The 26608-nt window shown below is 37.5% G+C and overlaps 1 protein-coding gene across 3 annotated transcripts in view; it reads left to right on the top strand.

Moving 5' to 3' along the window:
- Positions 1 to 26608, top strand: part of SLC49A4 (solute carrier family 49 member 4) — a 93331-nt gene that overhangs the window by 20841 nt on the left and 45882 nt on the right. For all 3 annotated transcript variants that reach the window (XM_073231549.1, XM_073231548.1, XM_073231547.1), the window contains exons 3-5: positions 9610 to 9875; positions 16205 to 16334; positions 26004 to 26112. In XM_073231549.1, coding sequence (XP_073087650.1) covers positions 9610 to 9875; positions 16205 to 16334; positions 26004 to 26112 — 505 coding nt within the window. The remainder of the gene's footprint in view (positions 1 to 9609; positions 9876 to 16204; positions 16335 to 26003; positions 26113 to 26608) is intronic.

Raw genomic sequence — 26608 nt, 5'->3', positions numbered from 1 at the left:
TAATTGAATCATAATTGGCCAAAGTTATTAAAGGATACAAAAGTGAATTAGATTTTCATAAAAGAAAACTGAGGCATGGAGTTGGGGGAAGATGGAAGAGTAGGAAGGCAAGGCGGAAACCTCCTCCCACACACACACACACGAAGGAAGCACCTACAGCAACTACAACTAAGCCTGAAAATGACCTGAAGACTGCAGAACAGGCCACCTACACCTGGTGAAGAAGAGAAGACCACACAGAGAGGGGTAAAGTGACAGAGCTGTGATCGAGCAAGAACTAACCCTTCCTCCATCCCAGCCCACAGGGGGGAGGAAGAGGAATAGAACAAGGAAGGGAGGGGATAGGCCCTCAGGAACTGTGCACACCTGGCCCTGGAGATATGTTCTGGGGACATGAGTCCACATTGCACTGGGTTCTGGTGATTAGTGGGGCACCAGGGAAAGTTGGAGCACTCTCGGAGGCTGAGACTCTAGCTTCTTGCAGAGGAAGGCATGCTCTGCCTTTTATTCAGCATAATACTGAAGGTCCTACCACAGCAGTCAGACAAGATAAAGACATAAAAGGCGTCCAAGTTGGTAAGGAAGAAGTTAAAAACTGTCACTATTTGCAGATGACATAATATTATACATAGAAAACCCTGAAGACTCCACCAAAAAACTAGAATAACTGGATTCAGCAAAGTTGCAAGATCAAAGTTCATACACAGAAATCTGTTGCATTCCTATGTACTAACAGCATACTAGCAGAAAGAGAAATCAGGAAAACAATTCCATTTACAATGGCATCAAACAGAATAAAATATCTAGGAATAGATCTAACCAAGGAGGTAAAAGACTTGTACTCCGAAAACTACAGGACACTCATGAGAGAAGTTAAAGAAGACACAAATAAATGGAAATATATTCCTTGCTCATTGATAGGAAGAATAAATATTGTCAAAATGGCCATCCTTCCCAGAGCAATTTACAGATTCAATGCAGTCCCTATCAAAATGCCAAGAACATTTTTCAACAAACTAGAGCAAATAATCCTAAAATTCATTTGAAACCACAAAAGACCTCAAATAGCCAAAGCCATCCTGAAAAAGAAAAACATAGCTGGGGGGGGAATTATGTTCCCTTGCTATATTACAAAGCCACAGTAATCAAAACAGTATGGTACCAGCACAAGAACAGATCCACAGATCAATGAAACAGAGTAGAGAGCACAGAGATAAACCCACTTATTTTTGGTCAATTAATATATGATAAAGTAGCCATGAAAATACAATGGGAAAAAGTCTATTCAATAACTGGTGTTGGGAAAACTGGACAGTTGCATGCAAGAGAATGAATCTGGATTATTGTCTAACCCCATGCACAAAAGTAAACTAGAAATGGATAAAGACCTGAATATAAGTCATGAAACTATAAAACTCTTAGAAGAAAACATAGGCAAAAATCTCTTAAACATAAGTATGAGGAATTTTTCCTGGACACATCTCAGGCAAGACAAGAAAAAAAGAACAAGTGGGACTATATCAAACTAAAAAGTTTCTGTACAGCAAAGGACACCATCAACAGAAGAAAAAGGCAACCTACAATATGGGAGAGTATATCCGTAAACAATTTTTCCGACAAGGGGTTAACATCCAAAATATATAAAGAACTTAAACACCTCAACACCCAAAAAGCAAATAACCCAATTAAAAAATGGGCAGAGGATATGAAGAGACAGTTCTCCAAAGAAATTCAGATGGCCAACAGGCACATGAAAAGATGCTCCACATCACTAATTATCAGGGAAATGCAGATCAAAAGCACAATGAGATATCATCTCACACCAGTTAGAATGGCCACTATCCTGAAAACAAGAAATAAGTGTTGGCAAGGATATGGAGAAATGTCACCCAACACTGTTGGTGGGAATCTTAATTGGTGCAGCCACTGTGGAAAGGAGTATGGAGGTTCCTCAAAAACCTAAAAATAGAAATACCATAGAACCCAGTAATCCCACTTCTAGTAATTTACCCAAAGAAAACAAAGTCCCTGACTTGAAAAGATGTATGTGATAAAGAGAATGATAAAGAGAAATCAGGAAAACAATTCCATTTACAATTGCATCAAACAGAATAAAATACCTAGGAATAGATAAAATAACCCTATTCTATCACCACATTATTTGCAATAGCCAAGTTTTGGAAGCAACCTAAGTGTCCATCAGAATGAATGGATAAAGAAGAGATGGTATATATACACAGTGGAATATTATTCCGCCATAAAAAAAAGAAAGAAATCCTGCCATTTGCAACAACATGGATGGATCTAGAGGGTATTATTCTCAGTGAAATAAGTCAGGTGGAGAACGGTAAATACCATATAATTTCACTTATTTGTGGAATCTAAAAACAAAACAAAATGAACAAAATAGCAGTAGACTCATAGACACTGAGAAGTGACTGGTGGTTACCATGGGGGAGCGGAGTGTGTGGGTGGGTGGGGAGAGTAAGGAGGATAAAAGCGCACAAAAATTCTCACTCATAATGTAAGTTGATCATGGAGATGTTAGTACAGCATGGAGAATATAGCCAATGATTCTGTAACATCTTCCTATGTTGGCAGATAGTAGCTGCACTAATTGGGGTGAGGATTTAATAATATGGGTAACTGTTGAAACTATATTATATTGAAATTGTTGTATATTTGAAATGAATTTAACATTGTATATCAACGATACTTCAATTAAAAAAGGACAAAAGACAAACTAGCAAAAATAAATACAATATAAAAGTAAAAAAAACAGGCTATGATAATATGTCTTTAGAATGTTCATCCCTTTCCACCATCAGCTCTCTTTCTTCCTTCCTAACTTTCTTCTCCCTGTAATTAACTCATAACATCTCTGACCTTTTTTATTTCTGTCTTTTCTTCGACTAAATAAAGGAAAAGTTTTCTAGCACTTTTGCCATATTCAATATGCAGGAAATCCTATAACACATGAGTTTACTCTGATGCATGATGATTAGGAATTGGGAAGAAAGTCTGTGAACCATTGAGTCTTAGAGGTTAAGTATTTTTATGGATTTTCAGATTAAAAATACATAGAATTTAAGTTAAGGATGCTGGACCTGTACTGATTCTCTCCTGTTACCTCCAGTGCTAGTCATAATGAACTAAAGGTTTATAAAGTACATCTATGCCCCAAATAAAAATACATCTTTGAATCTGGAATCCTTAACAATCAGTGATTTTTATTATAACCATTATTAACAGAAAACCTTAAGAATGAGATGCTGTGGAAGAGAAGAGAGATTTGTGGGCTGATGAAAGCAGTTCTAATTTTGATTTCTAATCCTTGCTTAGCCACCAACTAGGTATATGACTTTGGAGCTCCCTCCAGTACTTTTTGGAGAAAGGAAAGTTATAAAATTGTATGTGTGATTTTAAATGTATTATTATCCTCTCTGTAACTCAATTTTTCTATCTGTAAAATTAGGAGGGTGGGTTATCTAGGTGAGGTTTGAAATCTCTTCCAGCCATAAAAATTCTAATTCAAAAACATTCTAAGTAGAAAATAATTTAGGAATCATAGGTATTTGTCCCAGGATGTCAGAAAGTAGATTAGGATACCAGAGTATCATTAAATACAAGCTAAAATGTCAAGTACATTAAAAAATGTGAGCTCTAAGTGTTCAGTCGCAACTTTAGCTATTGACGTTTGTTTGGAAAGCTATAGTATATTGAATAATACAGAAAGGAATGCAGCTGTGCATGAATGCCATGCCATGTGCCACCCAGGTCTCAGCCTCTCTTGTGGGTGGGAGAACTGATTGAGGACTGAAGGTGCATAGGCCAAGGGCAGGGCTTTGTGAGGCTTCCTTAGGCCCCCTGGGCCTACCAGAAACCTCAGCAATGCTGACACTACTGGGCAGCACCCTGTCTGCCTAGTTTGTACCATCCAGTTCTGTTGAAGTTGGGGAAACACCCAGATCTTTTCATCCTTTCTGCCAGCCTGCTAGGGAAATTCCCTTATCTCTCATCCATTCTTCTACCTAGCCTGTGAGGAATGGGACAGACTAGGCCTTAGAAGTAGGCAGAAGCTAGGTAAGGAGGAAAAGAGGAAAAGGAAACAAGATCTGAGGGAGAAAGGAAGAAAAGGGAGTTGGAAGGGGGGTGAGGGACAAGAAGAGGGATAAATTAAGGAATCAATGGGGTGAAGAAGGAGAGCAACACACCTGTTCCTTGCAGATCTGTCACAGTTTGGCCTGCAAAGGGCAGGAGGCTTGCAGTCCCCTAACTGAATATATACAGACCCTCCTCAGGTGTGAAGTGTCAGGTGAGGAAGCAAGGCAGGCCCCTTGAATTAACTAGTGAACTTCTGGAGAGCTCCTTTCTACTACAGAGTTATTACCCAGTTTTGTCTCAAAATTACCTACTCACACTCCTAACTTCCACTCACCCTTCCAAGTCCACCGTGCTTGAGACAGTAATAAAGAGTATGTCTTATTTTTACCACCCCGTGTCTTTTTTAAAAGTTTCATTTCTAGAATATTTGTTAATCACCTTGGTTTTTATATTGCTGAATGTAAGCTTTTTAAATTTATAAATGGAACTGATATCATGTGTGTGTTTAGGTAACTGAGGGTTTTAAAAGGCAGTTTAGTCGTGTTTTTCAGCAACCCCATTTCCCTGTGTTTGAATCAGTCCATGCATTCTTAGAGTGTATCTGCACTACCTTAGCACTTTGTGAGGCACTGGGGAATTTAGAAGCCATGGTCCTCACCTGCAAGGAACTTAACTGTTACTTGCAAAATAAAACTGAAACATGAAATGATGACACAGAAAAATGAACATTAAATTATGTGATTTACTTCACTGAAGATTGTCAATCATTCCTCTTTTGTTTTTCTGTATTTTTAAGTCAGTCCAGATCAGTAAGTATTAATTTCTGAGTGCTTAGAAAGCATTAGAACAATCATAATAAGTTGCATCTGTCTTTCAATATGTGAAGTAAAAATCACCCAACTTTTTACTTTCACATTGCCAAGTTTATATACCTAATTTTTGTTCTGGCATTTGTTTTCTAACTACTAGAATGAATAGTCTAAACCCAAATTTCCATCACTTCACACCAGTCAGAATGGATACTATCCAAAAGACAAGAAATAAAAAGTGTTGGTGAGTATGTGGGTAAAAAGGAACCCTCCTGTACTGTTGGTGGGAATATAAATTAGTCCAGCCACTGTTTAGAGCAGTATGGAGGTTCCTCAAAAAACTAAAAATAGAAATACTGTATGACCCAGTAATTCTACTTCTGGGAATTTACCCAAAGAAAACAAAGTCACTGATTCTAAAAGATACTCACTCCTATGTTTATTGATGCATTATTTACAATAACCAAGATTTGGAAGCAACCTAAGTGTCCATCAATAGATGAATGGATAAATAATATGTGGTATACATATACAATGAAGTATTAGCCATAAAAAATAAGGAAATCTTGCCATTTGCCATGCATGGACCTAGAGGGCATTATGCTAAGTGAAATAAGCCAGGCAGAGGAAGACAAATACTGTATAATTTCACTCATATGTGGAATCTAAAAAACAAAACAAATAGACTAGGAGACACAGAGAAAAAACTGGTGGTTGCCATGAGGGATGAAGGTGAAATAGGTGAAGGGGATGAAGAGGCACAAAATTGCAATTATAATACAAATCAGTCATAGGGACAGCATAGGGAATATAGTCAATAACATTGTAGTATTTTTGTATGTTGACAGGCAGTAACTACACTTACTGGGGTGAGCATTTAATAATTCAGATACCTGCCAAATTACTACATTGTACATCTGAAATAAATATAATGTATTTCAATTATACTTCAATTTTTAAAAAGTTGAATAAAAAGAAAACATTTTTAATTCAAATTTCCATTTCCTTATAAGCCTGCCTTCCATCCTCAACATTCTACTGAAATGGCTTCTACTTGGATCACAAATGACTTCCTTGTTACCGAATTCAGTGGTTACAGTTCAGTTACCAAAACATTTTTCTGTTTGATTTAACACTATTGCCTGCTCACTCTCATCTTCTCAAAACCCTTCTCTCCTTAGTTCCTATGACCCCAGTCTTTCCTCTTCAGTTTTTTTCCTGCCCCTCTAGTTGCTCCTTCCCAATTGTTGTTCTAGATTCCTCTTCCCCTAGTTAAAAAAAGTTGGTGTTTTCCAGTGCTTGTCCCCCACCCTCAATGTGTATCTTTTATCTCAGATCTCTTTCCTTAGCTTCTGATTTTTAACCCCTTACTGTACATTTTTACAGTTATGGGTGGCCCCTCCCTCCCCCAGTATCCAGTCATTCACCTACCATATCTATTTTATGGCTGTGAACAGTTTTCCAAACCATCCCTTCCTTTGTATCCCCACTCCTTGCCAGTACTGCCAAAAGGTCCTGTCCTGGACTCCATGCCTGAAAGTATCCCACTCTGGCTTTCCTTCAGCTTTGCGATCCCCTGTGGGCTGAGGAGTCTGTAGGCCCAAGGAGATGTGCCCGCCTTGTCCATCTCCTCCTAGATACACAAGACTCCACAAATCTCAGCAACAGGCTTCTTTCCCAAGGCTGTTCCTCCAAGAGTGGACTGCATCCCTGATGTGTACTCCCTTGGCCCAAAAGGTAGCTATGGGGCAGCTGTTGGGAAGGCAGTAGATGGAGCTTCGAAGCTTGAATGGAGTTGGACCTCAGGTCCACATGCACACATGCCGTGATGCTGAAGACCAGAGCCAGAGGTCAGAAGAGAAGGAGGACGTGCAGGGACCTGCACTGGAATAATTATTGCCTTATTTTTCTTTATATTCCTGGTACAGTGCTGGTAGGTGATAACTTCAGCTATTCTTAGGGATTCTTAAAGGCAAGGGCCTTAGCCTTTTAATTTTATATTCCTGCCTGTCGCAATGCTTACCCAACACACACTGAACACTTAGTACATTTTTGTCGAATGAGTTAACACAGCTTGTATTGAACAATTAATAATTATTTCATCTCCTTTATTGTCATTTTAAATAGTTTATTATAGTATTTGTATGATTTTATGATGTCTTATGACCAACATTTTTCCAGAAAAACATACCTCTAATTTTCTATTATCATGAAATGGGAAAACTGAATTTTATATGTAAAATGGATATTTATTTCTAAATATATTTTTACAAAGTAATTTCATAAAATAGCATGAAGTAAGTGAAAGAAAACAGTGTCAAAAAAACATTAAAATCTTGATTTTACAGATAGTGCTATGTCATGTATGTCATGGTTACCAGGACAATGGTGCTTATAACCTGTTGTGTTAATAACTGCCAAGTCCTGAGGCACTCTGGGTATAAGCCGAGAGGGAGCAAGGCTAAGTTCTGGAGAACTTAAAGATACTGGGAAGATCAAGACCTGGCTTTCCCTGCTAGGTTCTCCATGAATTCAGAGGTTTACCCCAAGATCCTGTGGGTCCCTGTTTTCTTACTGAGCTCATTTGTGAGGAATATGTTTGTATATGATGACTTTTAATACAAAAAGCACAGTTATTTAAATGAGAATAATTTTTAAACACCAATCTGCATGTTTTAATTCCTAAGATGATTTTTCATGTTTTTTGTTCTCCCCAACCCCCCACCCCCCCACCCCTCCAAGTTCAGTAACTTTTTAGACCTGGAGCTCATCTGAAATATCCTGCTATGGATACTATGTTGGCATGTGTATCATGTTATAGTGAGAAACAGTCTGAGCTGAGAGTTGAGTACATTATCACAAGCTCAAGGTTCTGTGGCTCTTATGATTGCTGCTTGGAAAATAGTCTATTCATGATTCCACTGAGAGGTAACAAAGATTTAAACCATGGCAATAATCTGAGTTTTATACCTGAACTCTCAGATTCATACTGTTTTATCAGTGTTTTGTTTTGTTGTTAGATGGGTCTTCCATCTCTCTACTCTTAACATTTTCAGGCATAATAAAATGTATTCATTCCAGCCTTTCTCCTTCTAAATGAAATGAGATGTTTCAGGAACACCTCATTAAAGGTATTAAATATCAAAGCAGTTACCTTGATGAGCCATTGTGCGCTGTCCACTTGTTGGGCCATCCCCAGTCAAGAATAAAACCACCTAATGATATTGTTTCAAGAATATTTCTATGATGAAATTGCTGTATGACAGCTTGGGACCCACTGGCTTGTGGAGTAGATCTGGTTTCATAAGCAGTTTGAATTATTTTAGTTATCCAGAAAATAGTTCCCCTTTCACAAAAAGATTTTTAAATGTCTCCAGTTTTCTTAATTTAGGAATATTAATGATGCTTAAAGCTATTTTGCCTTCAACTGATTTTTCCAACATTTACAAAGATTTGAGCAGACCTAATTCACATATCTCACTTCCTACTCACTTATGCTTCTGCATTGAGGCTCTGCCTCTTCCCTTATGCCTGTTTATTTCCTTCTGCATTCAAAGAACTTTTTCTAAGTAGCTGAAGGTGGCAGTTGTTAAAAAGAGGATTTGACACCTCACATGGTGATTAAAAAGCAGAGCAAGCAGAGCAAGAGTGGCATCATGTATTCACATATACTGTCCCTTCCCTTTCTTCTACCTCCAAAGCAGAAGAGGTCGACTTGCCTCCCTTTCCTGTTTGCTTTTTGAACTTCTGACTTTTTTTCTTCTTAAGGGTACCCTTGAATGTAAATGCATATGTATATGAGGTGGAGGAAGCAATGGGGGGAAAAGGTTTGGCCAAAAAGGTACAGGATAGAGCACTAAATAGAATATTTGAGAAAATATGAGCAAGAGAACAAATGAAGTGAAAGCAATAAACTACTCTTCACCAACCCTTGCAATTAAAGTCATAGAGTATTAGAACTGGCAGGGACCTGGTGATCCTATGATTGCAGTACCTTAACCTGAAAGATGTTCAATAAATGAATATTGAATTAATCTCATTTTTTGAGAGAAGAAATGGCATCCCACAAAGATATATTACCCAGGACCATTCAACTAATTTGTTGCAGAGCTGAGCCAGAACCCAGGTCTTCCCATTCCTTGACCAATTCCTTTTCCATTAGAAGATACCATAATGACTATTTTCTTTTAGTATGTCCATCATCTGGCACAGAGTAGGCATTAAATGTATAATTTGTATGGCTGATGGCACTTTCTAGGTCTGTTTACTAGGAACTATATTAGAAAGAGTATGGATTTTGGAGTCAGACTTGGATTTGAATCTCCTCTTTGCCTGTTAGCCCTTACTTGGGCAAGTTTCTTAGTCTTCCTAAACCAAGTCTTTAACATCTCAGCTAATGGGGATAACAGTAGCTCTACATAGTGTCATTATAACAAATGAAGCAAGGTTATTGGAAGTACTCAGTTTGGTACATGGCACAAATCAGAGGCTTTGCTAAATATTTATGAAATGAATAGGGTAACAGTATATTTGCTGCCCCTCATAGAGAGAACATACTTCACCTTTCAGGTGTGTCAGTATTCTTTTTAGATACGTATACTTGTTGCCTAGTTGAACTGCTATTTGGCTAACTTCTCTTTGTCTAGAAAATGCCCGCTGCAACCACCTCACAGACTTTTAATTCTTTTAATTCCAGACTAATCCATGGAGGACAGCTGTTAAATGGATTGGCAGGTCCAACTGTAATGAATGCAGCTCCATTCCTCTCTACAACGTGGTTTTCTGCAGATGAACGGGCCACTGCCACAGCCATTGCATCAATGCTCAGTTACCTTGGTGGAGCATGTGCATTTTTAGTTGGGCCACTTGTTGTTCCAGCTCCCAATGGGACATCACCTCTTCTTGCTTCAGAGAGTAGCAGGGCTCACATTAAAGATCTCATAGAGACTGTATTATATGCAGGTATTTTGAAGTTTATTTTATTTCTGTTATACTTTGCTTTTATCCTAGTCATCTTCACTCCATTTTTTGTGTACCAGATCTCTTAAGAAATCCTTTAGAGGAGTGTACATATGCATATGTGTGCTTTCCTTATCATATAGTATGGAGAGGCCTATTTAAAACATCCTTTTGAGGAGGTTAAGTTTAAAATGTATTATTGCTGCATGGAAGGTTATTTCTTAATTTTACTCCTCCCATCCATTTACAATTAATCACTGTGTGACACATTGTCTGGTGTCTTTTCTAGATATTTTGTCATTGTATAAAACTAAATTTGATCAACAGAAAGATGTTTGTTAAGCACCTGCTGGTAAGTGTTAAGACCAGTTTCCCCACTATTGACCATATTCTCTGATCTTAAAACCTAAGTCATCCGTGATTTATACTTCTCTTCATTTCCTTTGCTCTGTGTATTTTGTCTATTAACCAGGGACGTTGACCTTTCCAAAACATTCTCTTGATCCTTTCTCTTAATTTCTAGAGTCAAGCCCTAGTCCATGCTACATTTATGGTCTCCTTCAGATTAATTTAAATATATCCCCTTTCCCCATATGCTTATTTTTTTATTTCCTTCTGCATTCAGAAAACTGCTCTAAGTTTTTACTATATGCCAAATACTGTGTTAAGCATAGGAATTGGTAGGATCATCGGTGAGACACTTATAATGCAAATAGACATACAGAGCTTGGGAGGCCTTACTTGCCTGGGTTTGGAGAGAAGAGAAGTTGGGTCAGGGAAGGTTTCAGTAAGCATGCATTAACTAAGCAAAGTTAACACTTTTATAGGAATTCAGTGAGTGTTCAAGTGAGTTAGGTTGTTCTGTATAAAAGGAAACAGTAACCGCAAAGGCAGAGAAGGTATGAGAGGGCTCAATATGTTCACAGAACCACACATAATTTGGCATGGCTACAGTGGTGTAAGTGTGCTTGTTTGGACATAGGAAGCAAGTGGCAGAAAATGAGTCTGGAAAGAAAAGGGGTCAGATTATGATGAATTGTATATTCATTTATTCACTTATTAATCTAATATAGTTTGAGTTCCTATGTATCTGTCACTGTTGTAAGCACTGAAGTAGACATATTTCCTGCCCTCACAGAACTTACAGTGTCCCAAAGGAACAGACAGGTAAACAAATAGTTCTGTAACTGAAGGCCTACAGTTGCTCCTGATTGCTCAGAAGAGGAGCACTTAACCAAATTTTGGAGGTCAGATAGTACTTCCTGAAGATGCAGCATCTAAGTTGGAACCTGAGAGATGAGAGAGAATTAGCCAAATGCAGTGGACAGGAAGAAGACTATATTAGAGGGAGAAAGTCATGAAGGAAAAGCCCATTAAGAGGCAAGAGCCTGGTACATTCATGCAACTGAAAGCCCAGAGTGGCTTAGATCTGGTGAGAATAGTGACAGATGAAGCTAGCCAGGTCCTGCAAGACTTCTAATCAGGGCTAAAGGTTTTGAAGTTCATTACATTGTAGGCACAGGCCACACTCTGAAGAATTTTGCACTAGAGAATTATATGATGAGATTTACATTTCAAATATGGTTTAAAGAGAATAAAAGCAAAAGCAGAGGCAGTGGCATATATAAAGCATTTAACTCTCCTGTAGACTCCTTTTAAAGAAAAAAAATGTAAAAATAAGTAAATAAAAAATGAAAGCAGAAACATAAGTTTCAAACATTTTTTTGGCCATATTCTTTTTATTGAAAACTCAAGCAATGATTGTGTCTTTTAAGTGACTGGATTTTAAATACTATTGAACATGTGTTAACACTCTGCATCCTTCTGACTCACAGATCCCATTCAGTGAAGCAGAAGCCTCTACTCAAAAACTTCCCAATTACTGCTTCAGTGCTTTTGTGTGTGCCAAAGTGCCTTCCTGAAATACTGTCCCATAACCCTTCATTCCATTAAATGTATTTTGCTAAAATTGCTACATATAAAGATTAATGACTCTTAAATTATTCCAGACAAAGACACACAATAAAAATAAACTACCAGCCAGTATCTCATGAATATAAATCCACAAGTCCTGAACAAAAACCAGCAAACTAGTTGCAGTGATATATAATAAAGATTGTACACCATAACCAAATGAGACTTATTCCTAGGGTGCAGGTTGGTTTAACATTCAACACTCTTAACCGATGTAATGTGCCATATCAGTAGTCCAAAGGAGAAAAACCCTGTGATCATCATAATAGATTCAAAATCTGTATTAACAAATCCAACATCTTCTCAGGATAAAAACACTCAACAAATTAGAAATAGGCAGGTGCTCTCTCAGCCTAATAAAAACCCACAGATAATATCATATTTAATGGTCAAAAACTAAATGCATTTCCTCAGAGTCCAGGAACAAGACAGGGATGTCTACTCTTGCCATGTCTGTTTAACATTGTGCTGGTGGTTCTAAATGGGATCACTGAGCAACAAAAAGAAAAAGGCATCTAGATGGAAAAAGAAAAAGGAAAAGTATCTCTGTTACAAATGTGATGATCTTAAATGTAGAATATCCTCTGGAATGCCCTAAAAAACTATTAGATCTAAAAATCAAGTTCAGCACAAATGAGCAAGTTCATCTTAAAAAAACAAAAACAAAACAAGTTTTAGGATGCAAGACCAATATGTAAAAATTGTAATTATGTACATTAGCAACAAACAATCCAAACATGAAATAAGGATAACAATTCAGTTTATACTATCCTCAAAAAGAATAAATATTTAGAATAAATTTAACAAAATAAATGTAAAATTTGTGAAGATTACACATTGTTGAAGGAAATTAAAGATGACCTAAAATAAAAAGATATACTATGTTCATGTGTTGGAAGGTATAATATTTTGAAGATATAACACTCCCCAAATTTATCTACAAATTCAGTAAAACCCCTATTAATATTCCAGCTGGCCTCTGTTGCAGAAATTGACAAACTCACCCTGAAATTTATATGGAAATACAAGGGACCCAGCATAGCCAAAACAATCATGAGAAAGAACAAAGTTGGAGAACTCGTATTGCCCAATTTCAAAACTTACTACAAAGCTGCATGCAATATAATGAGTTATAAGAAATACACATTTGGTCATTTAGATGGCCAAATATCTATTTCCTGGGTATGTTTGGTTTTGACCCACAGTTCCTGAAAACACTTCAGAGCCTTAATGGTGAAATGGGTGTCTTGTCATGTTAATCAGAGACTTTTGGACGCCATGCAAAGGCAGGGGCTGGAGGTTGAATCAACCAGTGGCCAATGATTTAGTCAATCATGACTATGCAATGAAACCGTCACAAAAAACCCTGAGAATTGTGCTTTCTTTTGAATCCTGCTTCTCTGTCAGAGAGCTTCCATGCTTGGGGAACTGGAAAGCTTCCATGTGCTACCAAGCCAGGCCCCAAGTTCCACAAGAATAAAGCTGCTTTATTTGGGACCTTGCTCTGTGTATCCTTTATCTGGCTGTTAACTTGTATCCTTTATGGTATCCCATATTAAACTGGTAGCCATGTTTCCCTGAGCTCTGTGAGCCACTCTAGCAAATTAATCAAACCTACAGATGGAACTTCCAATCTGTAGCCTGGGGCTTGTGACCAGCGTCTGGAGTCGGGGGTGGAGGGCAGTCTTGTAGAACGGAGCCCTTAACCCAGGGAATCTGGTTCTATCCCCCGGCAGTAAACATTAGAACTGAGTTGAGTTCTCAAACACCTGTTCGAGAACTGCTTGGAATCTGGTCCAGGAACCTGAAAGGAGTTGTATTATTACTGCTGTGTACTATTGTGTAGGAAAAAACACACTACACTTAACAAGATAGCATGGTACTAAATCAATGGAACAGAAATAAGATTCTAAAAAATAAACCATTACATTTATGTCATTTAACTTTTCACAAGGATACCAAGACAATTCAGTGGGGAAGAAGAGCCCTTTTCAACAAATAGTGCTGAAATAACTGGATATCCACATTTAAGAGAATCAATTTGAACCCCTTCTTTACACCATACACAAAAATTAACTCACAATGGATCATAAACCTAAATACAAGAACTGTAACTGTAAAACTCTTAGAAGAAAACATAGGAATAAGTCTTTGTGGCCTTGAGTTAGGCAAAGTCTTTTTATAAAGGACACCAAGTGCGCAAGTGACAAAAGAAAAAATAGACAAGAAAAACTTAGATTTCAGCAAATTAAAAACTTGTGCTTCAAAGGACACCATCAACAAAGTGAAAAGACAACTCAGGATGAGAGAAAATAGTTGCAAATCATAGTCTGATAAGAAAGAGACTTGTATCCAGAATATATAAAGAATTATTACAACTTAACAAAAAGACAACCCAGTTAAAAAATGGGCAAATTACTCAAATAGATATTTATAGAGAGAAGACATACAGATGGGCAACAAGCATATGAAAAGATGCTTATCATTATGGAAGTACAAATCAAAACCAAAATGAGATATACTTCACACCCTGTAAGATGACTGTAATAAGCCAATAAAATGGAAAATAACAAATGTTAGGAAGAAACTGGAAAAATCAGAACCCTTCATACATTGGCAGGGATATAAAATGGTCCAGTCACTTTGAAAACAGTTTGGCAGTTCCTGAAACTGTTAAACATAGATTACCATATGACCCAGCACTTCTATTCCTAGGTATATACCCAAGTGAAATGAGAACATACATCCATGCAAAATTTTCATACTAATGGTCAAAATAATATTATTCATAATAGCCAAAATGTGAAAACATCCAAATGTCTATCAACTAGATGGATAAAAATATGGTATGTCCATTCAATGGAATATCATTTGGCAATAAAAAAGAATTAAAGTACTGATACATGCTCCAACATGATTGAACCTTGAAAATATGCTACATGAAAGCAGCCAGTCACAAAAGACCACACATTATATGATTCCATGTAAATGAAAAGACCATTATATTCAAATCCATAGAGACTGAAGGTAGGTTAATGAGTGGATGCCTAGGGCTGAGAGATTTGGTGGGGAGGGGCAAGGGTGTGGTGGTAATGGGTAATGGGTACAAAGTGTCCTTTTGGGATAATGAAAAAGTTCTAAAAGTTCTAAAAGTGGTGATGGTTGCATAATTCTGTGAATATTCAGACCATTGAATTGTGCACTTCAAATGTGTAAATTGTATCTTACCTGAATTATATCTCAGTGAAGCTGTTTACAAAAATGCCAGAAGAAAGAAGAGCTAAGAATATGAACAAGGCAATCACAGAAGAAATACAAATGGCCAATAAGCATGTGGAAAATGCTCATTCATAGAACTGTAAATCAAAATAATGCATTAACTTCTTCTTGCTCCTCAGATTGACAAAGAATAAAGATATTATCTGTGGTTAAGTATCTTACATGAATATTGTAACTTTTGCTGTGAAATGTAGCCCTAGAATTAGAATAATTCAACTGAAAGGACCTCTATCTAGAGCTAGTCATTTTTAGTCCAAACCCTTTATTGACCCAGAAAGAATAAGGGACTCATTCAAGTTACAAATTAGCAGCATAGGTAGGCTCTCTACTCCAAGTTTCCCGACTTTTCTACTGTAGTTTTGCTTTTCTACAAAACTGCGCAGTTAACAAAAGTGGGGACTTCCAAGTGCCAGAAATGCCAGGGAATGATCAGGATTCCTAGGGACTTTCCCTTCTGTAATGGTGACAAACTAAAATTGTTTAGTTGTCCATTTTACTTATAATTCTTTAATATTCTATGTTAACTAGTCTCGTATTTCATTTTTTTACCTCTTGGTTTCTTATTTTTGGATGCTTTCCTGATTGTTCAAATTCCCTATACAGCCCACTTATACACTGTACATCAAAATATAATATCATTGATCAAATAAACCCCCTATTCTGTTCTTACCAATTTCTCTGTCATATTCTTCCTTTCTGAGTACCGTACTTATTAGGCCATCATCCTAGGCCTGTTTCAAATCTCTTTTTATACTGCGGTACTGTGGTTTTTAATGTGTTTTCCGCAGAGTAACATCTCTTTACTTACTCAGTCTCTTGTCTGTGTGGGGTACTATAGTACCACCATACTTCTTTGCTTATAGTATGACTTCTTACCTGTTGAAATTTGTATATTTACATATCCATCTTTCTCACAAGACTGAGCTATCTTGGCTAGGTTCTGTATTTTGCTTATCTTTATATGCCTAGAGCTTAGTTGATGCTCAATAAATAAATATTTGTTAGATAAATAAATATTTGGAATATTGAACTTTTTCTATTGTTTGGTTAACATTTTACTCTTTTTTTTTCCCCTCCAGAATTTGGAGTTGTCTGCTTACTATTTGCTGCAACACTAGCTTATTTCCCACCCCGGCCTCCTCTTCCTCCCAGTGTTGCTGCAGCTAGCCAGCGGTTGAGTTACCAGCGGAGCTTCTGTAGATTATTAAGGTAAATATACTTAGAGTCACTGAATGGTTTTGATAGCACACTAGGATAACATCACATTTAAGGTAATTTAAGATAGTAATTTTTCAGCAACCTATTAATCAGGTTGTAAGTAATTGAAAGACTTTAAAGTGGAAGATTAAAGGATTTTAAACTAAAGGAGTTAGGTAAAAGATTGTACAAGGAAAAACAGCTTATACCCTGTGTTTGTTTCTAACTACACTAGAGTCAAGATCTTTGTTCACTGCTTAAACTGTAAATTTTAAGATATTGTAGTATGTAAATATAAATGTTATCTTATTATAGAGAAGACTATAAAAAACCCTTTTCACCAATGCAGTTGTCTGTTTCACCAATTCCTTCGTCTTCTTCCATTTCATTGTTTATGCTGCAGGATTGCCTGCTTCTACCCTTGGCTCTCCAGGGAGTTTTTTGGGCCTGCCACGCCGCGTTCCTCTAGCCTACCAAAATGATTTTCTCTGGTCCTTCAAAGAACTTCTGAAATTATTACATCTTGGATTAGTCAGAATAACTGCTTCTCTAGATTCCAGTTCCATTGTCTGAACAAAAAAATATCAATGGTCATGTTCCAAAGTTCACGCCATAATTGTTTACTTACTATCCATATGATTCCCATCTCTTAACATACATTTACCTGTACAGCCTAATGGAAACATTTCTCTCCCTTAATATGTTGGCTTAATGTTTGATGAGTGGAGAGTTAATAAGTTTGAGACTCTTAATATGTGATTTTTTGCCTTGTAAGTTTGATCTACTGTAAATCCCTCTTCATAGCTTCTGCCCATTTCTTACTGATAGTTGCTGTCTTTTTCTTAATTATCTATTCTAGAGATAAGTTCCTTGTATATTAAAAATGTCCAAATACCTGTTCCCATTCTGTCATCTGTCTACTAATTTTGTCCATGGATTCCTTAATTATCAACTTTCTGGTCTTATCTTTCACATTTAGCTCTTTCAACCCAACTAGAATAACACCTTAGTGGTGTTAACTAGTGATGGAGGCATTTTGTCTTTCTCCATAAAATGAACTAGCACTATGCAATCCTTAGCCCTTTGATTTGTAGTATCACCTTTACTGTATATTGGGTTTTTGTGTCTTAGGTCTCTGTTCTCCAGTGTTCTGGTTTATTGGGCTTTTTTTAATTGAAGTATGTTGATAAACAATATTATATTGGTTAAAAGTATATAACATAGTGCTTTAACAGTTATATACATTATTAAATGCTCATCCCAGCTAGTGTAATTACTGTCAACATAGTAAGATGTTACAGAATCATTGGCTATATCCTCCATGCTGTACTTTCATCCTTGTGACTAATTTATATTATGATTGAGATTGTGTGCCCCTTTATCCCCTTCACCTGTTTCACCCACTCACCCAAACCCCTTCCCCATGTCACTTCTAGTAACCACTAGTCACTTCTCAGTGTCTATGAGTCTGTTGCTGTTTGTTTGTTTTGCTTTGTCAGTGTTCTTGTTATTCAGCTAAGTGTATAAAATTTTTGTTACTCTGGCTGTGTGGTTTGTCTTAACATCTGATAGGACAGTGGCCTCCTTTTTCATATTTTTTAAAATATGAGTTAATTTTCCAAGGACTTCTATTCTTCCATATAAACTTCAGACATATTTCTTGAGTTTCTAAAAAATTCAACTAGAATTTTAATTGTGACTGCATTGAATTTATAGATTAATTTGAGGTGAATTGAAAGCATGGACTGTCTCTCCATGTATTTAGATCATCTTCTGTGCCTTTAATTAAATCAAAGATTGTAGATTGTTCCTCCCCCAGATCGTGGGCCTTCCTGGTTTACTCCCAGATCATTTATAGTTTAAATTTTTTAATTAGTTATTGTGAGTGCTGTGTAATTTGTAATACATTTTTAAATTAAACATTTTCTTTTTAGATAATTGTAGATGCACATGCAGTTGTAGGAAATAATAGAGAGAGGTACATGGACTCTACCCAGTTTCCCCCAATATTAACATCTTACAAAGCTATAGTACAGTACCACAACCAGAAAATTGAATTGATACAATCAAGATACACAACATTTCCATCATCAGAAGGATCCCTCCTTTAGGCTTTTTGTAGCCCACCTACTTCCCTCCCACTGTACTCCTTAACCACTGGCAAACCCTAATCTGTTTTACATTACTATAATGTTACACTTCAAAGATGTTATATATATGGGATCATATAGTACATAAAATTTTGGGACTGGCTTTTCTCACTCACCGTAATTCTCTAAGAGAGTCACCCAGAGGCAGTTTTGTGTATCAATAGTTAATTCCTTTTTATTACTGAGTAGTGTCCCATGGTATGGATTTGCACAGTTTGTTTAACCATTCACCTGTTGAAGGACATCTGGGTAGTTTCTAGATTTTTTTGACTATTACAAATAAGCTGCTGTAAATGTTTGTATACCAGTTTTTGTGTGAACATTGTTTTTCATTTCTCTGGGATAAATGCCCAGGAGTGCAATTGCAGGATTACATGGTAGTTGCATGTTTAGGGTCTTTTTTTAAACTGCCAAACTATTTTCCAGATGGCTGTACCATTTTTCCTTACCACAAGCACTATGTGAGTCATCCAGTTTCTGTGCATCCTCACCAGACTTTGGTGTTATTACTATGTTTTTATGTTAGCCATTTTGATAGTTACATAGAAGTACAGTTTCTGTAGAAGACATTTGGCATTACCTATTCAACTTGTAAATGCACATACTCTTTGGCATGGCAATTGCACTTCTAGAAATCAGTTATCCAAGTATACTAGTGCACATCTGAAATGACTCTAAGAGCAAAGGAACTAAACTGTATATCTCAGTAGGGAGCTGGTTAAATAAATTTGATATACCAACATAAATGGAATGCTATCCATCTATAAGAAAGAATGAAGAAGCTATATATATTTAAGCTATGAAAACCTCTGAGACTGAGCTAAGAAAGTGAAGTTCAGCAAATAGTTGTAATATGCTACCATTAATTAAAAAGATGGGGGAAACTATATATATGTATGTTTGTATTGGCTTGTATATTTTGAAATATTTCTGGATGTTACCCAAGAAAATGGTAACATTGGTAATTGGGGGAAGAGGGGAAAAGGGAGAGAGATTTTTATCTCCTCTGTTTTCATACCTTTTTGGGTTTGAGCCACTTGAATTGTATTACCTATAACTTTTTAAATAAAATCTTTAATAATAATCAAATGAAAGTTAAAGCTGCTCCCTGAAAGTAATAAAGCTAGCAAATTGTATATTTCTTTACTTTTTTTTTTTTTTACTTATTGTCCTTGTTTTTAATATAGCTCTTAATTATAAGTTTATATAATTTTTTTTGGTATCATTAATCTACAGTTACATGAAGAACATTACGTTTACTAGGCTCCCCCCTTCACCAAGTCCCCCCACATACCCCTTCACAGTCACTGTCCATCAGCGTAGTAAGATGCTATAAAATCACTACTTGTCTTCTCTGTGTTGTGCAGCCCTCACTGTGCCCCCCCAACACTGTACATGCTAATGGTAACAGCCCCTTTTTTTTCCCCCTCCCTTGTCCCTCCCTTCCCACCCATCCTCCCCAGTCCCTTTCCCTTTGGTAACTCTTAGTCCATTCTTGGGTTCTGTGATTCTGCTGCTGTTTGTTCCTTCAGTTTTCCTTTGTTCTTATACTCCACATATGAGTTAAATCATTTGGTACTTGTCTTTCTCTGCCTGGCTTACTTCACTGAGCATAATACCCTCTCTAGCTCCATTCATGTTGTTGCGAATGGTAGGATTTGTTTTTTTCTTAGGGCTGCGTAATATTCCATTGTGTATATGTACCACATCTTCTTTATCCATTCATCTACTGATGGACATTTAGGTTGCTTCCATATCTTGGCTATTGTAAATAGTGCAGCGATAAACATAGGGGTGCATCTGTCTTTTTCAAACTGGAGTGCTGCATTCTTAGGGTAAATTCCTAGAAGTGGAATTCCTGGGTCAAATGGTATTTCTATTTTGAGCATTTTGAGGAACCTCCATACTGCTTTCCACAATGGTTGAACTCATTTACATTCCCACCAGCAGTGTAGGAGGGTTCCCCTTTCTCCACAACCTCGCCAACATTTGTTGTTGTTTGTCTTTTCGATGATGGCGATCCTCACTGGTGTGAGGTGATATCTCATTGTGGTTTTAATTTGCATTTCTCTGATGACAAACGATGTGGAGCATCTTTTCATTTGTCTGTTGGCCATCTGAATTTCTTCTTTAGAGAACTGTCTATTCAGCTCCTCCGCTCATTTTTTAATTGGATTATTTGCTTTTTGTTTGTTGAGGTGTGTGAGCTCTTTATATATTTTGGATGTCAGCCCTTTATCGGATCTGTCATTTATGAATATATTCTCCCATACTGTAGGATAACTTTTTGTTCTATTAATGGTGTCCTTTGCTGTACAGAAGCTTTTCAGCTTGATATAGTCCTACTTGTTCATTTTTGCTTTTGTTTCCCTTGCCCGGGGAGATATGTTCATGAAGAAGTCACTCATGTTTATGTCCATGAGATTTTAACCTAAGTTTTTTTCTAAGAGTTTTATGGTCTCATGACTTACATTCCGGTCTTTGATCCATTTTGAATTTACTTTTGTGTATGGAGTTAGACAGTGATCCAGTTTAATTCTCTTACATGTAGCTGTCCAGTTTTGCCAGCACCATCTGTTGAAGAGCCATTGTATGTCCATGGCTCCTTTATCGTATATAAATTGGCCATGTATGTTTGGGTTAATATCTGGAGTCTCTATTCTGTTCCACTGGTCTGCGGCTTTTTTCTTGTGCCAGTACCAAATTGTCTTGATTACTGTGGCTTTGTAGTAGAGCTTGAAGTTGGGGAGTGAGATCCCCCCCCCCCCACTTTATTCTTCCTTCTCAGGATTGCTTTGGCTATTCGGGGTCTTTGGTGGTTCCATATGAATTTTTGAACTATTTGTTCCAGTTCATTGAAGAATGCTGTTGGTAATTTGATGTAGGGATTGCATCAAATCTGTATATTGCTTTGGGCAGGATGGCCATTTTGACGATATTAATTCTTCCTAGCCAGGAGCATGGGATGAGTTTCTATTTGTTAGTGACCTCTTTAATTTCTCTTGACTGTCTTGTAGTTTTCAGGGTATAGTTCTTTCACTTCCTTGGTTAGGTTTATTCCTAGGTATTTTATTCTTTTTGATGCTATTGTGAATGGAATTGTTTTCCTGATTTCTCTTTCGGCTAGTTCATTGTTAGTGTATAGGAAAGCCACAGATTTCTGTGTGTTAATTTTGTATCCTGCAACTTTACTGAATTCCGATATTAGTTATAGTAGTTTTGAAGTGGAGTCTTTAGGGGTTTTTATGTATAATATCATGTCATCTGCAAATAGTGACAGTTTGACTTCTTCTTTAAGAATCTGCATTCCTTGTATTTCTTTGTTTTGTCTAATTACTGTGGCTAGGACCTCCAGTACTATGTTGAATAACCGTGGGGAGAGTGGGCATCCCTGTCTTGTTCCCAATCTCAGAGGAAAAGCTTTCAGCCTCTCACTGTTCAGTATGATGTTAGCTGTGGGTTTATCATATATGGCCTTTATTATGTTGAGGTACTTGCCTTCTATGCCCATTTTGTTGAGAGTTTTTATCATGAATGGATGTTGAATTTTGTCGAATGCTTTTTCAGCATCTATGGAGATGATCATATGGTTTTTCTCCTTCTTTTTGTTGATGTGGTGGATGATGTTGATGGATTTTCGAATGTTGTACCATCCTTGCATCCCTGGGATGAATCCCACTTGGTCATGGTGTATGATCCTTTTGATGTATTTTTGAATTCGGTTTGGTAATATTTTGTTGAGTATTTTTGTATCTATGTTCATCATGAATATTGGTCTGTAGTTTTCTTTTTTTGGTGGGGTCTTTGCCTGTTTTTGGTATTAGGGTGATGCTGGCTTCATAGAATGAGTTTGGCTGTATTCCCTCTTCTATTTTTTGGAAAACTTTAAGGAGAATGGGTATTATGTCTTCTCTGTATCTCTGATAAAATTCTGAGGTAAATCCATCTGGCCCGGGGGTTTTGTTCTTGGGTAGTTTTGTGATTACTGCTTCAAGTTCATTACTCGTAATTGGTCTGTTTAGATTTTCTGTTTCTTTCTGGGTCATTGGAAGGTTGTATTTTTCTAGGAAGTTGTTCATTTCTTCTAGGTTTTCCAGTTTGTTAGCCTATAGATTTTCATAGTAGTCTCTAATAATTCTTTGTATTTCTGTGGGGTCTGTCATGATTTTTCCTTTCTCATTTCTGATTCTGTTGATGTGTATTGACTCTCTTTTTCTCTTCATAAGTCTGGCTAGAGGGTTATCTATTTTGTTTATTTTCTCAAAGAACCAGCTCTTGGTTTCATTGATTTTTTTCTATTGTTTTATTCTTCTCAATTTTATTTATTTCCTCTCTGATCTTTATTATGGCCCTCCGTCTGCTGACATTAGCCTCATTTGTTCTTCTTTTTCCAATTTCGATAATTGTGACATTGGACTATTCATTTGGGATTGTTCTTCCTTCTTTAAATATACCTGGATTGCTATATACTTTCCTCTTAAGACTGCTTTTTCTGCGTCCCACAGAAGTTGGGGCTTTGTGGTGGTGTTGTCATTTATTTCCATATATTGCTGGATCTCCATTTTAATTTGGTCGTTGATACATTGATTATTTAGGAGCATGTTGTTAAGCCTCCATGTGTTTGTGAGCCTTTTTACTTTCTTTGTACAATTTATTTCTAATTTTATACCTTTGAGGTCTGAAAAGTTGGTTGGTAGGATTTCAATCCTTCTGAATTTACTGAGGCTCTTTTTGTGGCCTAGTATGTAGTCTATTCTGGAGAATGTTCCATGTGTACTTGAGAAGAATGTGTATCCTGTTGCTTTTAGATGTAGAGTTCTATAGGTGTCTATTAGGTCCATCTATTCTAGTGTGTTGTTCAGTGTCTCTGTGTCCTTACTTATTTTCTGTCTGGTGGATCTGTCCTTTGGAGTGAGTGGTGTGTTAAAGTCTCCTAAAATGAATGCATTGCATTCTATTTCCTCCTTTAATTCTGTTAGTATTTGTTTCACATATGTTGGTTCTCCTGTACTGGGTGCATATATGTTTATAATGGTTATATCCTCTTGCCTTTATCATTATGTAGTGTCCTTCTTTATCTCTTGTTACTTTCTTTGTTTTGAAGTCTATTTTGTCTGATACTAGTATTGCAACACCTGCTTTTTTCTCCCTGTTGTTTGCATGAAATATCTTTTTCCATCCGTTGACTTTTAATCTGTGCATGTCTTTGGGTTTGAGGTGAGTCTCTTGTAAGCAGCACATAGATGGGTCTTGCTTTTTTATCCATTCTGTTACTCTGTGTCTTTTGATTGGTGCATTCAGTCCATTTGCATTTAGGGTGATTATTCAAAGATATGTACTTATTGCCATTGCAGGCTTTAGATTTGTGGTTACCAAAGGTTCAAGGTTAGCTTCTTTACTACCTTACTGTCTAGCTTAACTCTCTTATTGAGCTATTATAAACACAGTCTGATGATTATTTCTCTCCCTTCTTGTTCCTCCTCCTCCATTCTTCATATGTTGGGTGTTTTGTTCTGTGCTCTTTTTAGGAGTGCTCCCACCTAGAGCAGTCCCTCTAAAATACCCTGTAGAGGTGGTTTGTGGGAGGCAAATTCCCTCAACTTTTGCTTGTCTGGAAATTGTTTAATCCCTCCTTCATATTTAAATGATAATCGTGCTGGATACAGTATCCTTGGTTCAAGGCCCTTCTGTTTCAGTGCATTAAATATATCATGCCATTCTCTTGTGGCCTGTAAGGTTTCTGTTGAGAAGTATAATGACAGCCTGATGGGTTTTCCTTTGTAGGTGACCTTTTTTCTCTCTCTGTCTGCCTTTAATACTCTGTCCTTGTCCTTGAGCTTTGCCATTTTAATTATTATGTGTCTTGGTGTTGTCCTCTTTGGGTCCCTTCTGTTAGGAGTTCTGTGTGCTTCCGTAGTCCTAGCAACTATTTCCTCCCCCAATTTGGGGAAGTTCTCAGCAATTATTTCTTCAAAGACACTTTCTTTCCCTTTTTCTCTCTGTTCTTCTTCTGGTTCCCCTATAATGCAGATATTGTTCCTTTTGGATTGGTCACACAGTTATCTTAACATTGTTTCATTCCTGGAGATCCTTTTATCTCTCTCTGTGTGATCTTCTATGCGTTCCTGTTTTCTGATTTCTATTCCATCAATGGCCTCTTGCATCTTATCCATTCTGCTTATAAATCCTTCCAGAGATTGTTTCACTTCTGTAATCTCCCTCCGGACGTCATCCCTCAGCTCTTGTATATTTCTCTGCAGCTCTGTCAGCATGTTTATGATTTTTATTTTGAATTCTTTTTCAGGAAGACTGGTTAGGTCTATCTCCTTCCCAGGGGTTGTGATTTTGGTCTGTATCAAATTCTTCTGCCTTTTCATGGTGATAGAGATAGTCTTCAGAGCTGGCGCAAGTGATGGCTGTGAGAACGTCCCTTCTTGTTGGTTTGTGGCCTTCCTCTCCTGGGAGAACAGCGACCCCTAGTGGCTTATGTTGGGTAGCTGTGTGCAGACGGGGCTTCTGATTCTTGCCTGGCCGCTATGGAGTTTAGCTCCACGGTTGCTGTGGGTGTGGCCTGCCTCTGGCTGCTGCTCCGATATGGCAGAGCCGTGTCGGAGGGGAAATGTCCAGGAGGCTGTTTACCTCTGTGAGGGGCCTCCGAGCTGCCCTGCTGCCCAGGTGGTTAGGGTGCCCAGAGTTCCCTGGGATTCCCAGCTGCTTGGCTAAGTGTCCTGGGACGCTTCTGTCCAGCTGTGGTGCCCCTGTCCCTTTAGGACATTCAAAAAGCACTCGCTTTTCTTTGTTCCAGGGGTGCCGACTGCAGGGACCCACTCACAGGCCTTACTGTCCTGTTTCCCTAGTTTCCAGCACCCCACGCACGCACTGTGTCTGCGCTCTGGTGCGGATGGCTAGGGCTGGCTATTTAGCAGTCCTGGGCTCTCTCTCCCTCACCACTCCGACTCCTCTCCTCCTGCCAGGAGCTGGGGGGAGGGGCGCTCGGGTCCCGCGGGGCCTCGGCTTGTATCTTACCCCCTTCGCGAGGCGCTGGGTTCTCTCAAGTGTGAATGTAGTCTGGCTCTTGTCCTGTGTCTTCTGGTCTCTCTTTTAGGAAGAGTTGTATTTGTTGTATTTTCAAAAATATATGTGGTTTTGGGAGGAGATTTCCGCTGCTGTACTCACGCCGCCATCTTGGCTCCAGTCTCCTGTATATTTCTATTTAATCTTTGTTTTTTACCCCACCACCTTATTCTTAAGAAGAAACAGTAATTTATACTTTCAAATAAGAGCTTTTTTAAACTGAACCTACCTACTTATTCTATGAAATATTGTTGGTAATTCATATATATAATAAAACTTGACAAAAGATTATTCTTATAAAAGTTAAAAATGTAAAGAAAGAACTTTGAGTTTATTAACAAACTGATAAATGTTTTCTGTTTCTGATTCTGGTGCTCTAATGTCCAAGTGGCGTACATTTTAGTAAGAGTTTAAATTTTAGATTTTGAATCTGAGATTATTTTCTTCTCTTTTACAGCAATTTGAGATTTTTGATGATTGGTTTAGCATATGCCATACCACTTGGTGTATTTGCTGGCTGGTCTGGAGTTCTGGACTTAATTTTAACACCAGTGCATGTCAGCCAGGTAAGCATTTTATTTTCTTATATGCTATAGGTATTTTTAGGTCATTTAAATTATAAATATCATCTACATGTTCTTGGTTTTAGCTTCAAGGTCTGGATAAATGCTGTTGCAGAAGCCAGATCTTTTTGAAACAGTTACACACAGTAATGATTCTCTTCCTGGATTTTGTTCAGAGCCATTAATTTCACATCTATTAGGGTGTTAATAATGATGTAGAGGGCAGCAGTGCTGGGCTCTTAAAAGTTCTGGTCCAGCTAGAGGAGTAAGACCTCATTAACACCTTGGTAACACTTGGACTTCTGCTGAGACAAAAGCCAAACTTTAGAATTAAGGACCATGTCCTAAATAGAGTAAGGCCTATTTTATTTAGACCCACCCCTGACAGAAATCCTCAGAGAAATAAGTCTGGAGATTGAGGCCCACTAAATGAGAAGGGTCTGGGAAACACCTTGGTTTCTGCTTATCTACCCTAATAAAGCACAAAATCAAGCCTATA

This window comes from Manis javanica, chromosome 3 (genome assembly GCF_040802235.1).
Source record: "Manis javanica isolate MJ-LG chromosome 3, MJ_LKY, whole genome shotgun sequence".
Classification (NCBI taxonomy): Eukaryota; Metazoa; Chordata; class Mammalia; order Pholidota; family Manidae; genus Manis; species Manis javanica.
The sequence above is the reverse complement of the archived record's forward strand: the minus strand, read 5'-3'. Positions and strand labels throughout refer to the sequence as shown.